General features: G+C 42.6%; 2 protein-coding genes across 12 annotated transcripts; one reads left to right on the forward strand and one right to left on the reverse strand.

The window, feature by feature from the left end:
• The first annotated feature begins 595 nt into the window (after positions 1 to 595).
• Positions 596 to 5127, forward strand: LOC102304513 (solute carrier family 25 member 45). Its single transcript, XM_005938137.3, has 7 exons — positions 596 to 927; positions 1476 to 1531; positions 1631 to 1674; positions 1763 to 1834; positions 1945 to 2124; positions 3053 to 3287; positions 3733 to 5127. The coding sequence occupies exons 2-7, from the start codon at positions 1495 to 1497 to the stop codon at positions 4026 to 4028; spliced, it is 864 nt and encodes a 287-aa protein (XP_005938199.1). The 5' UTR covers positions 596 to 927; positions 1476 to 1494; the 3' UTR covers positions 4029 to 5127.
• A 106-nt stretch (positions 5128 to 5233) lies between these two features.
• Positions 5234 to 12890, reverse strand: LOC102303181 (solute carrier family 35 member E2A). Of its 11 annotated transcripts, none has more exons than XM_042227119.1 (10): positions 12789 to 12845; positions 12277 to 12624; positions 11502 to 11977; positions 9780 to 9915; positions 9466 to 9593; positions 9163 to 9283; positions 9030 to 9083; positions 8667 to 8739; positions 8420 to 8565; positions 5234 to 7397 (listed from the first exon to the last, which is right to left on the reverse strand). In XM_042227119.1, the coding sequence occupies exons 3-10, from the start codon at positions 11767 to 11769 to the stop codon at positions 7169 to 7171; spliced, it is 1155 nt and encodes a 384-aa protein (XP_042083053.1). In that variant the 5' UTR covers positions 11770 to 11977; positions 12277 to 12624; positions 12789 to 12845; the 3' UTR covers positions 5234 to 7168. The 11 variants fall into 11 exon arrangements, with proteins under 11 accessions (XP_042083053.1, XP_042083056.1, XP_005938194.1 ...); XM_042227122.1 differs by having other exon boundaries at positions 11502 to 11968; positions 12550 to 12624; positions 12789 to 12844; XM_005938132.2 differs by having other exon boundaries at positions 12550 to 12624; positions 12789 to 12844.
• Between the last annotated feature and the right edge of the window lie 266 nt (positions 12891 to 13156).

Below are 13156 nucleotides of genomic sequence, written 5' to 3' on the forward strand. Positions count from 1 at the left end.
ACAGCACTACTTGTGCAGTTAATAAAAGGACAAATTATGTTTGTCGCGCTGTTGCACACACAGCACGCTCGTTTGTTTCAGTTCGTCAGTTGCAACAAGACAGCTTACCAACGTGTACGTAATAAGCTAATACTCCTGTGTGCTACACACTACAGTGTACGCTGTATACCTACTTACTGGTTTTGTCGCATCAGTCTGTGTCTCTGAGTTAATTTGTGTTTCTCCTACAGCTCCGGACCGCTAAAAATGCGCGTGCTCTTTGTGAGCTCGTTCCTGTCTCGTAACCAGCGCGTTCTGCCGTCAAGGGCGATCATTGGTTAAATGTGATCATGTGACTGATGCAAGCCAGATCCTTTTATTTAGCAAAACTGTGATTAATAGTTAAATATTATTGTTGAGGGGCACAGACAAGACTCCGCACGCACACACATAAAAATAATAATAATAATTTTTTTTAAAAAGTTGCCTTATCAAAAGGGCACTTTGGGCACCCATCAGGAAAGGGGCGGGTGCTCAAGCCCCTCTAGCCCCCCGCACGTGCCTGCTTTGAGGTAGGAGCCAAAAAGGGTGTAGTTTGTGTGTGTGAGCACCCGTGTGTACACTTGTGAGCATGAACGCGCTTGTTTTTAAAATGTTCCTACATGTAATGATCTGCTAGAGGGTGTGGGGAGCCACAGACCCGTCCACCAGGGCATGAAGCAGGTATGGAGGAGCTCAAAACTCCAGACCAACACAAGGAGACCAAGGAAGACCAACAGAGGGGCAGTCCTCTTCACTCTCTGTTGCACATTTAAAGCGATCTTGGGAAGTGGCCAAATCCTCATGTGACACAAGTGGGCTTTTATGTCCATGGGATACTCTGACCGCAGAGCGAAGAATGACATGAGTTGTGAACAAATTTATTCGTAGGATGTTACAGCTCTAAAGGTAGGCAAGGTGCTGTTTTTTTTTTCTTCTAGAACTGGATATTAAAAAACACCATGCAAAAGAAGAAGAAGAAGAAGAAAGAACTGGAAAGCGAACTGTCCTCCTGAACACGCTATTGTATTTTTAACCATTCCACAAAGATTAAACCTGGCTAAATTATAAGGTTTGGTTACCATTTACTGTTTTGGCAACCCTAAAAACCATCTTTTATGTTCATTTACTGAAGCATAATAAATGTTTTTGTTTGTCAGATGATCGTAAATAATGAGGAATGTGTGTGAAATGCCATACTGCCTTAACTCAGGCCAGAATCCATATGTTTGTGTTCTCAATCACTCCTGAAAATTCCATTTTCTGAGCCATGAAAAAAAATTGTTGTGGGATTTTCACCTTGGACTTTGATTTTGATGCAACCCCCATAGAGTACCATTTCTAAAATAAGTCACACATTAACCTCCTTGACTGCCAGACCAATCAGCTTCAGTTATGACAGCTGCATCTTTAGGTTTTATCTTTATGAGTTTTGAAACACTGTGGTTTTCTTGCAGATTTGAAACTGTAAAAGTCATGCCTCTCTTGGAATTTTTAGCTGGGAGCATTTCAGGTAGGAAAATACTGTTTTTAAGAGAACAACAGAAAATGTAACACAGAGCAGTAATTGTCTGATTGTGGAGAAATAAAATGTTGTTGTTGGTTGTTGTAGGTGCACTGGGAATTGCAGTAGGACATCCGTTAGACACTGTGAAGGTTGCATGACACTTTGAAACCAATAAATATGACTTAATGCACAAATTGTTTCTTATTTTTTATTTTACATCTCTTCTTACATTTGTAGGTACGTCTCCAAGCCCAGTCTGTGTATAACGGGATATTTCACTGTGTGATTAAAACATACTCTCATGAAGGGGTGGGTACCACATTTTTCCTACATTGTTTTGCAAGAAATACTGACGTGAAGTAGTGTAATGCTCCACTGGGATAAGACAGCACTGATCCTTTATGCTTTAATCACATCAGCTCCATGGATTCTTTAAGGGCATGGCATTTCCTGTGCTGACCACTGGCATCACCAACTCCGTTGTCTTTGGCTGTTACAGTAATGCTTTAGGTTACCTCACTAAGTCTCAGCGCAGTCGAGGCAAACCGGCCTCTGCTGCACAGGTCTTCACTGCTGGCTGCTTCTCAGGCCTGGTGCAGGTAAGATCACCTGATGTTCTGTGGTTGCACATGTCACTGCCATGCAACTGTGTATGCACAAAGCTTCATCTGTTAGAGCTGCAGGAGACCACACACGTTGCAAAAATCACTGCTCACACCAACATTCTAGCTGCAAGCCACGAGATACAAACATACCTACAGAAGAATCTCAACCAAGTCCGTTTGAAGTACTTTATAAGCCATTACTGCATCAGTGTGACTGCATTAGGACAGACTTTGGCGCTCACAAGCATCTACCACCAGCTTGGGAGTATTTTCCTTTGCTGAGACATGCGCTGTGCAGCAATTTGAAACCTTAACAGTTGCAGTTGCGGTATATGTCCACCAGGTGGCTCCAACTATTCACAAAGCACATCAATTTTGTGGAACTTCATTAAGCTATTTTCTAACTCTGTTACACAGAGAACAAAAGAAAAAACAAACAAATAGACAAAAAAACTGTATTAAACAATTAAAGCTGGTGCTCTTGCCAAAGTAAATGCTGAAACAGCAGGATTATCACTGCTTTCACAGAAATTCAGGTTTTCTTCATGCAATGTTACATCTGACCACAAGGGGGCCTCCGAGTGTTCACTGACTGCAGCTCAGAACCAGATAAGAGATTTAAGGAAATTAAAAACCAGCTCATGTTTCATAACTGAGATTTATTTACACTGCAGATCATGACTCGGCTTTACACTACTTTAATCTTCTCCTCTAAAAAGAACCTGATGCACCAAATAATATGGATCTGTTAACAGTACTTCTACTTTAATACAGACTTTCAGCAGTAGTTGTCTATTTTATGTTGCACCAGCCACACTGGCCTATTTTATTTCCAGGGATATAAACACATTTAAAACCATTAAGAAGTTGTTTTTGTTTGTTTGTTTTTGGTGGACTGAATCTTTGGGCAATCTGTTTTCAGGTGTCGGTTTCTGCACCCATTGACCTGGTCAAGGTGCGTCTTCAGGGTCAATCGACGTCAACACGATATCGCGGACCCGTGCACTGCGTCGCTGTCATCGTGAGGGAGGAGGGGCTCAGGGGTCTGTACAGAGGAGGCCTGGCCCTCACTCTGAGGGACGTCCCCTGCTATGGGCTCTACTTCTTACCTTACGAGGTCACTCGTAAGGTTCTCACTCAAGATGGCAAAGAGCCAGGTCACAATCATAACATAATACTGGATATCATAGTGGGATAGTTTCTTGTATTCTGACAGATTTTAAAAGGACTTCATCTCACAAAAGCTGCTCAACTGGAATTAGTCATTTAAATCTTTAAGGCTTTCAGTTTGTAGCGCATGAATCCAGTAATGAGGTGAACACACATGATGAAGCTGAATATAAATATCTAGTTACTCATGAAAATTCATCTTTATTTCTTAAGTTACTTTTATGTTCAGGGATCCTGATTTTAAGGTCTCATTAAAATCTTCCCTGCACACATTAACCCACATGGATATTTTACTATATCAACCTCATATTTGGCTCCACGAGAGAGTCTGCTTTGAAAACCGTTGGCACATTTTTTGGCAAATAGTTTAATGAAAACTATTCGTTTAGAAAACTCCTCAGTATTGTCTTAGTTCTGCCTCTCTGTCCTCAGGCACCTTTGCGATATTGGTGGCAGGTGGATTCGCAGGTGTGGTGACCTGGTCCTTCGCCACGCCCATGGACGTCGTGAAAGCTCGGCTCCAGATGTCGGGGGCCGGCGGGCGGGAGTACGGCGGCGTCCTGCACTGCATGAGAGTGAGCGTGAGGGAAGAAGGAGTGAGGGTGTTTTTCAAAGGTCTCCTGCTGAACAGCCTGAGAGCATTTCCGGTCAACGCTGTCACATTCCTCAGCTACGAGAGCCTGATGAAGATTTTTTATCCACCACGAGCCAGTCACTCTTCACAGTAAAGGGATGGAGACACTGACTTCAAGGATAAAATATCTTTGAGACGATTTCAGTATAAAGAGTGTTCTCAGTTACTAAATGCTGTTTTTAAACTGCCTGTAGAATAAGTCAAAGCATCAGAAACCTGGGACCACTTTAAATTCAACCTACTGGTGAGGAAAGATTAGCTGCTGCCAGTGAGCCTCCTGCTACACGAGTATACACACTTTAGATCAAAACTGCTACAGTCAACATTTCTGCATTAACAGCATATCACAATAAAAGTGATGACTTGAAATGACTCCATAAAAAAAGACCTTTTGAGTTTGTTTTTTGGGTGAGTGACAGATGTTGTATAAAACGTTGAGTCCACAAGTACAGTGCTTCAAGGATTGGCCCGAGAGCAGAAAAGGCTATGGCAAGAAAAGTAAATATTGGCCAGGAAAGATTTAATTATTACTTTAGGAGACGATGCTTTAGTGCTCTGTCAACATATTTCTCAGTGTTAAAATAACTCTATCAAGAAGAAATCTTGTGCACACGTGCAAAAAGTGGATACACTTTACATACCGGAAACATATCGATTGGGCAACGAGCTGGAAACTCTAAGGGATTTTGCTCCAGATTGATGTGATGGCATCATGCACCTGCACATCCCTGATTTCAATCTCCCGTTTCCCCACATCTCAAAGGTGCTCTGTTGGATTGAGATCTGGTAACTATGGAGACCATTTAAGTGCAGTGAACTCATCATCGTGTTTAAGAAACCAGTTTGAGACTGTGATATTGCTTTATCCTGCTGGAAGCAACCATCAAAAGAAGGGTACGCTGTGGTCATAAAGGGATGGAGATGGTCAGCAATACTCAAGCTTCTGTGTTCATGCCTAATTCTGGATCTGTCATCCGAATGTTGCAGTAATCTCAGCAATGTTTTTCCAGTTTTCTAACGTCCAGATTTGGTGAGCAAGTGCAAATTGTAGCCAGGAGTGACCCCAACTATGGTCTTCTGCTTCTGTAGCCCATCTACTTCAAAGTTAGACCTGTTGTGCATTCAAAGATGCTGTTCTGCATACATTGGTTTTAAATTATTAGAGTTACTGCAGCCTGCCTATCCACTCAAAGTAGTTGGGCGTTCCCAATAAAGTGGCTGGTGAGTGCATTACCATAATCAGGATAAGTGTACACTGTGTGTAAATTAACAGCACATGATACTATTAAACAGGCGGCATAGTGAAAGAAAATACTTTAATCTTCTGCACAGTGTCCATCAAACATTTTTACATCCTCTGCAAAATATTTTACACCTTTGATTTGCACAGTTCCAAACACAGTTCATCATTACTTCAACACTTTGAACCTGGTCAACAGACTGAAAAAAAAGCATCTGCATGTTGAAAATTGCCTCCTGAAGCAGCATTTCAAAGACTCAAAGTGGAAGGTTAGTATAAAAAGATCAATTCTTAACGTCTGAATGTTCAATCAGAGCCCACACGGGAGAAAAAAAAATGTTTTCAATGTAAAGACAAAAAGTTCAAGTCAGTTAGCTCTTGTGGTTAAACTGTGGCCACAAACATGTAAGAGAAGAAGAAAAGCTGCTTCTCGAGGCACAGCAAGAACGGTCAAACTGGAACTGAATAAGACAGACATGTCTTGGGTACGGTCAGAACGACTTTCTACATACGGGTGGAGGAACTTCCACTTTCAGGTCGGATGCTGAAATTAGAAGTAGCGAGGACAGAAGGAGGAACTGAGATTGTGTAAATTTGTAGTGACAAGCACAGGATGACTTTTGTTTTTACTGCAACTTGGGTTTTATTTTTGTTGTTTGTGGGGTTTTTAAATGCTAGAAATGCAAAATGTGGAGTAAGTTCTACAGGAAAAGATCCACAAAGAAAAACAGAATGCCTGGAAAGCATCAGCTGTTTTCCACATATGGTAAATAATTCCTTTAGTTTGAGGAACAATCAAAAGTGAGCATTTACAAGTTTCTGTCACCACATAAGAGAACCGAGTGTTTACAACTGCAGCAAGCAGAGCCGAACCAGGAAGTTTGCCATGTTTACGGCAGATGATTAGCAGACACACAAAATATAGTGCCCACCAAAGAGGTTCTGGAAAACTACTGCAGCTGTGGTTCTTTTATTAAGTAGTGTTTCATTTATTTCAGTTTAAAATTCATTTCTGTTTAACAACTCACCAAAAATAACAAGATGCATAAACATCTGTTAACCAAGTGATCAAAGGAACATAGTTACACTCACAGTAACGCCTCAAGTGCTGATTTTACAGTTTATTTTAAAAAAAATTAAATAAAAATACAGCTGGCGCACTGCTAGACACAGAGCTTGATAGCCACTGGCAAGAACTACAGAAATAAAACTCAAGTTGTAATAAACTGTTTTTTAAAAAGGTTATAAATGTATAAAAACAGCAGCTTGTCCATTTATTCCTTCTTTCAGTCCTCTTTTCCTGATTAGATTAACAGGGCTGCCATCCCAGCGTGGATCAGTGGTCATGTCAGCTTTATGTGTACACAAAACAAAAAAAGTGAAAAAAGCTATAACGTTATAGAGGATGAGCATTCTCAGAATGCAACAATGTGGCATCCAAGTGTTTTACACATGGATTACTAACGTGTAAAGCAGTCTTAAGCTTTGGCTGGACAAGCCTCAAAAAAGGCCTCCTACCTCGGGCTCTGGAGCCCTACACTCAGACGCTATTAAGATACATTTTACACTGGATTATACAATGAAGATTAACATTACTACAAAATTTTAAATCTTACAGTGTCCGAGCTTTGCAGTTCCCATGCGTTTAGTAGCTGCTATACCACAGATGAAAGATAAACTAGCCTGTAATGGAATGCAAATGTAGGAAAAACACCCTGAGCTTCCTTTTACTGACCAATAAAAGACAAAGAAAGGATCAAAAAGGCTTAAAGTGGTAATCCGGTCAGGTACAAAGAAATACTGGTGAGAATGTTCCACAGGATGACTAATGGCTGACTGCTCGGTCACACACCCACAGCTCATCAAGCCATCAAATGGTTTACTTTAACAGTGACACTGAAGGAACCCTGAAAGACAGAAGCTCTTGAACCGGAGTGAACTGTTGATGCTTCCAGTTCATTTCAGGCAGCACTACAGCTTTAAGAGAGGGCTACTCAGTGAGACTGAGAGGCTTTGAAGTCCTGGTCGTGGAGAAGGGGTTTGTGGTTCTGCTCAGCAGCCATGGCCTGTAAGGTTGCTCTTTGGAACTGCCTGGCTTTGTTGTACAAGAAGACCCCGATGAACACGAGGACGGTCCCGGTGGCGCCGAGGATGGTTACCTGGTTGCTGAACACAATGATGCTCAGCCACACAGACAGGGCGTGCTTAACAGTACTGGCAACACTGAGGAAGAATGAGGATGATTATTACTGGGGCTAACAACAAATTCATCCAGTTTAAACTTCTTAATATGACTTTTATATGTTCATCCTTATGATCTGCATATAAATGTTAGAACGGTGAATTCTCAGATTAAACAGTCTCCAATCTTAATTTCAGCGTACATATAAGTTATCTTCATGACATGTCAGACTGCTTTAAAAGCTCCTTCTCTCATTTTTTTTTTCTTCTTTCGGCTCTGTGTGATGTCAAAGAAAGGAGCGATCCCTAACATGTTCTCAAGCCTCACCAAGCTGCTGTTAGTGGGGCACAACCAATCAAAAGAAAAGGGCTAAATCAGGGGACGCCTTAGAGAGATGGAACTAAAATACCTGCACAAAGACCCGCTATAAACAGTGAAGCATATACAAAATAATCAACTCAAGCCCAAGGAAAAATATATGGAGCTGGAAATAGGCATAGTAGGCCCCCTTTAATAACTTCCAGCTATAGAATCTAAAAGGTCTATATTGGGAAATATACAGTGATATGTGCACGAGCTCATTAAGAGCATTCCCATACTGGGCACGCTCCGCCTCAGCATCTCTGCTGCTGTCTCTAGTGTTCTTGTGCAGAGCACGGTAAAGTTTAAGCATTTTGTGGTTTCACTGAAGCTATTTTGGAATCTGCAGCACACATTCCATCTGTCAGGTGGGATAGGGAGCCAAACACGCTGGACTTTGTGGATTCAGATACGCTCACTAATGGATTGGTTTGTCTATTGTAAATAGACAGCACTGAGGTGCAAATCGATGCTGTGCTGTACTGTACTATTACAGCAGAGAACAGACTTTAGTCAGTGGCGGTGAGATGATAAGATAAGATGATACTGGTGTAACTTGAAAATCTGCAAATGCAACAAGTGGTTATCTACTAAGCTAAGCGTGGGCGGTTCAAATACATCAATTAATTAACTGTAGCAGGAACTATGGCCTCCAAGAAACTCATGGCATGCAGGATAAAGTGCTTCTGACTTTGTGTCCTACCTGAAAGTAACAGGAGAAATCCTTCCCATGAGCGCATAGGCAGTGACGCTCTGCAGGTGGAACAGGCAACCATCGAAAAGCAGCAACAGGATGATGTCCTGACTAAAGATCAAGCTCTGTCCGCTCTTCCCAACCGTGGGGATATCCTGGAAATTAAACAGAACCATCAAGAAAGTTACCCGCTTGTTTTCTTAAGTATTGTAGCGCCTAACAAGTCTGGAAATTAAGAACTTCTGTTTTGCCTCACCAAAAGGAACAGCCAGGCAGGTATGAGCATGATGACTGCTGCCGCACTGGTGTAGAACTGCAGCTCGGGAGGGCTGAAATAACACAGCCAAGTTTAAAAAAAAAAAAGAAAAAAAAAAGAGCTGTGTGTTTACCCCATCAGCCTTTTGCAGCTTAGAGTCAAAAAGCTGCATTAAATGCTTTCACTGAAGTCTTTTAAAGGGTTTAATTATCCATTTTGCACTTGTTTTTCTTCAGTTATGATCATGTACAATGTGCCGTTTGTCTCTATTTGTATGTATATGCTTTTTGTACACAGGTCTCTCTTGAAAGGCAGACCTCGCTCTCAGTGAGACTACCCGTTCAAATTAAAGCATGATTTTACCTGAATTTGTATGTGTCTCCACTTAGCAGTTTTTTGGAGAATACATTCTGTAAGCTGAGATCAGAGAGACAAGAGTTAGGGCAAAGTAGGGAATACACCGCTGGTGGAAAAGCTGTGCTGTGTGCTGCAGTACCAGTCCATGATGTTGGTGGAGAGAGCAGCGGAGAAGCCGAGCATGTTGAAGCTGATCTCGGTGGCTGTGCAGAGGCCCAGGCCGGCCATGACTGGGAACAGGGACAGATTCACCCACAGCCCTGCACACAAAAGGGATAGGTGAAATGAATCCCCGTGTTTATCTAAACTAAACCAGCAACCAGAGCTGCGGCTGCCTAACTGGTCTGACTACACCCAGGCACACCAACACCAATAAGGCGTTCACTGTTCCTTCGCATATGAAAGACACACCCTGAAGCCAGCACAGCAACGTGAACTTTACCCGTGTACTCCCCGAGGATCAGTCTTGACATGATGACTGTGAAAATGGGCGCCGAGCTCTTCACTGTTTCAGCGAATGACACGGCAACATTCTTCAGGCTCACCAAGCCCAGAACCACTGTGGTGAACCTGCAAGTGGAGACAATGATGGCGTCTGTGCTGAACTTGCAACAACAGTCAAGAGTAATTTCTTATCAAGCTGCACTTATAAAAAAAAACAAACACAAAATTCTCAATGAGGTCTATTTTCCTTTCAAATGCATGCATTCAATCTGTTATTAATCTGCATATTTACAGGATAGCAAACAATCTCACCTCATAAGTCCAACAAACAGCATAATCATGATGAAGTTGGAGGGGTACTCGTTTCTGGACTTGTGCTGGTACAGACAGCAGGGAACAAACATCTTTAAGCAGCCTATGACTGTGGTGGAGAGCATCTGAACAGCACCTAGCAAGAAAATGGCAGTTAAAAAAAACAAAAAAATACAAAGGCAGACATTAATTTTCATGAGGGAGAAAACACTTCAAAATACTGCTGTAATGAATATGATTCCTGTCTGACTATGAGGGTCCATTCATGCCAAAAATGCTGACATCAGAATTATGTGGGATAAACAGTTGTCTATTTAAACTGAACTTCAGATCACCTGATCATTTGTGTCACTGCAATTTCACTTCTGTCATCTTGTCACACTACCTTTCACTTGGCTGTGCTGTTCTGCACGTTGCTTTGGCATGTTGTAACGGCCTGTATAACAGCTCAGGCGCGGTTCATAGTTGAACAAACAAAAATGGTATGCACATGAACATACAGTTAGCACACACAGGCAGTAGCGGTTTTTGATACGGGCGACACAGGCGGTTGCCCGGGGCGGCATCGTGGTGGGGGCGGCAGCACGGGCGTCGGCAAAAAAAAATAAAATAAAATAAAATAAAATAAAAAATAGTGCTCGTACTCAATCGGTGGAATGGCATAGGCACCAATCGGTTTTCTACCGCTCATTTGCTGGGAGTAAGGGCGCCCTCCGTTTGCGAGGTGCGCCTGCTGCTTGCGGCACAGGGAGGAGAGGGCGGGGCAGCGGGGGATTCTCTGGCTGGCTGGAGCAGCATTTAATAACCAACTCGCAAAATAAAACAAAAGAAAAACAAACCAACAAACACGAAAACACCAGACATTATGATACAGACTTGTAATTTGCACCGATGTTTTTTCGAAATTCTATACGCGAAAAGTGAGCGCGAGAGCCCTCGGTGCGCCTGCTCGCTGCTGAAGTCAAAGTAAACTTTATTGTCATCTCTGCTACATACAGTCCAGTATATAGAGAGACGATACGACGAGGCTCCAGTTACAGCAGTGCAAGTAAATAAACAATATATATAAGAAGAGTAAGAAAATAAATATACACTTTAAGACCAGGGGTAAAGGGATCAATAACAATTTAACATTTATAATTTAGAGTTTGATGATTTAAAGTCTCACACACAACCCCTCGAAAGGGGAGGGGCCCAGCTGCTTCCAAATAGAGCACATTTCATTCATAATGTTGTAAATCCAAGTCCATCATGTATTCATGATTTGAATCCTGGGTTGTGTGAAATGCCAGAAATAAACCCTAGACAAAGCGAATCCGTGAACTAAGGTGTAGGTTAGGTTATTAGGTTATGTTGTGGTGATTCTCGGGTTGGGGGATGGGTGTTCATACTGGAGTGCAAAATTAGGGAGTGCTCGCCCAGGGCGCCAAACAGGCTAGGACCGCCACTGCACACAGGTCCTCATTACTGGTAAATTAAAATCTCCTTGAATGCACCAAACCACCTACCCACAGCTGCACTAGTAGTTTTACAATCTAAAACAATAAGTATTGTCTCAGCAAGCCGTTCTTGAGTTTTATGTGAAAGTTGCCCTTCATCAATCTGAATCACAATGGCTTTTCATTAATCTTAAGATTCATGACTGAGGTGCACTTTTCTTATCTTGTGATTATTGCAGTTAATCAGTGTTAGAAGCAGCAGAATGATTTTACTACTTCTTACCGAGCATGCTGGGCTCTCCTTCCAGCAGCGACAGTATATATTTGTTCAGAAACAAGGTGCAGAAGCTGAAGAAGTACCAGAGACCCAGATAGGTCATGGAGCGCCAGTTGGACACCCCGGACTCTGCCTCGATCACCGTAGTCTCCGTTACCGTGATCTTCAGCACCTGCTCCCCCGGGAGGCTCTCACTGCGGGTCAGCACCACTCGCTCCTGGCGGCTACGTAACGGCGACAAGAGGCACCAGAGTGGCTGCTTGCTGCCCGGCATTATTCCTGCTGCCTGAGGGCCCCCCGCGGGCCCCACCAAAAGGGGGACTCTTAATGTGGCTCAGTTTTTTAGGGTTTGTTTGCTTGTTTGTTCTTTGGTTCTTAGTCCATCCTCTGAAATGTCCAGCAAGCTACCTCTCAGTCTTGCTGTGACTATTGGAAATCACTTCCTGTTTTGGTGTTTCCTTACTAGTCCTCTGCTGCAGATACTGGGGGGGAGGAAAGATCACAGGGAAGGGAAAAAAATCTTTAAATAAATCACCCTGCTCTGTAATGCTGTGCCCTACTTTAAAAACCAAACAAAGCACATTTATCCCACACTGCTCCAATAGTTTACATAGAAACACAAGTGCACAGTGAAATTACTTCATAAACTGTTCAACACGGTAAGCTGTGTTATGTTACATAAAGGCAATTCACTGCATATAACGCGTATCTACTGTATCCTCCGTTGATGAAAACATGAATATAATCAGCTTGTTATGTTATTAATTTTTGCACGACTAACCTTCAGCGTTAAAGTCCTGCAAGTGAAAGGAGCAGCTGTACATGTGGCTAGGACTAGGACGGAGGACAGACGGTGAATGAAACCAGATCAAAGTTCACTTAAACCGATGATAACACTGACTTACAGCGAGGCTTCAAGGACCGCCAACGACACACAAACAAGGTTGACACGTACAAGGTTGGGGGTGGCTACTAGCTTCTTCCCGCAGAAACTCGCAGTGACGAGATAAAACTACTCAAAAATATCACGTCACGAGGAAGACCCAGCTCTTACCTCTCTCTGTAACCTGACTGCCTAGGCTTGTACAGACAAATACTGAGAAGACAGTGGTTCAGCGAGGCAACGGACCTATCACAGGAGGAAGTTTAGGTTAGCTAGCAGCCGTTGCTGGTTGTTGTTGCTGCTGCACTGAATATAACAAGGCGGCGTCACCCACAGAGGACGCTGCGCTCTCATCCACACCGGACAACACCCACATCGCAACACCCTTCCCGCTGTTAAAGAGAATTTACCTTTGTTTCTAGGTTACGTACAGTTGTGCACCTGGCTTCGAAACATGGTTGCTAACAATGCGCATGCGTCAAGTAACATCGAAAGAGCCACAGATCAGAAGTTTCAAAATAAAATCTCCAGCGGCGAATGCAGCGGTCTTCCAGAGGGTCAGGAGTTCAAGTTTGTCTCATTATAAATATCTCTCTAAACGTCTTTTTCAAACTTATTTATAGTCTTTAAAAAATCCTGGCTTTTTCTGGAGAAAAAATTAATTAATTAATTAAATTGTGCTTTTAATTTCATACTGCCATCAGCGTGTTTCCGGTGGGGCTCACGTCACACTTGACACTTGTCAAAACATTATGCATTCTCTCAGCTTTCCGTCGGC

Source organism: Haplochromis burtoni, unplaced genomic scaffold (assembly GCF_018398535.1).
Source record: "Haplochromis burtoni strain Fernald_Lab_line unplaced genomic scaffold, NCSU_Asbu1 Contig_244, whole genome shotgun sequence".
NCBI lineage: Eukaryota > Metazoa > Chordata > Actinopteri > Cichliformes > Cichlidae > Haplochromis > Haplochromis burtoni.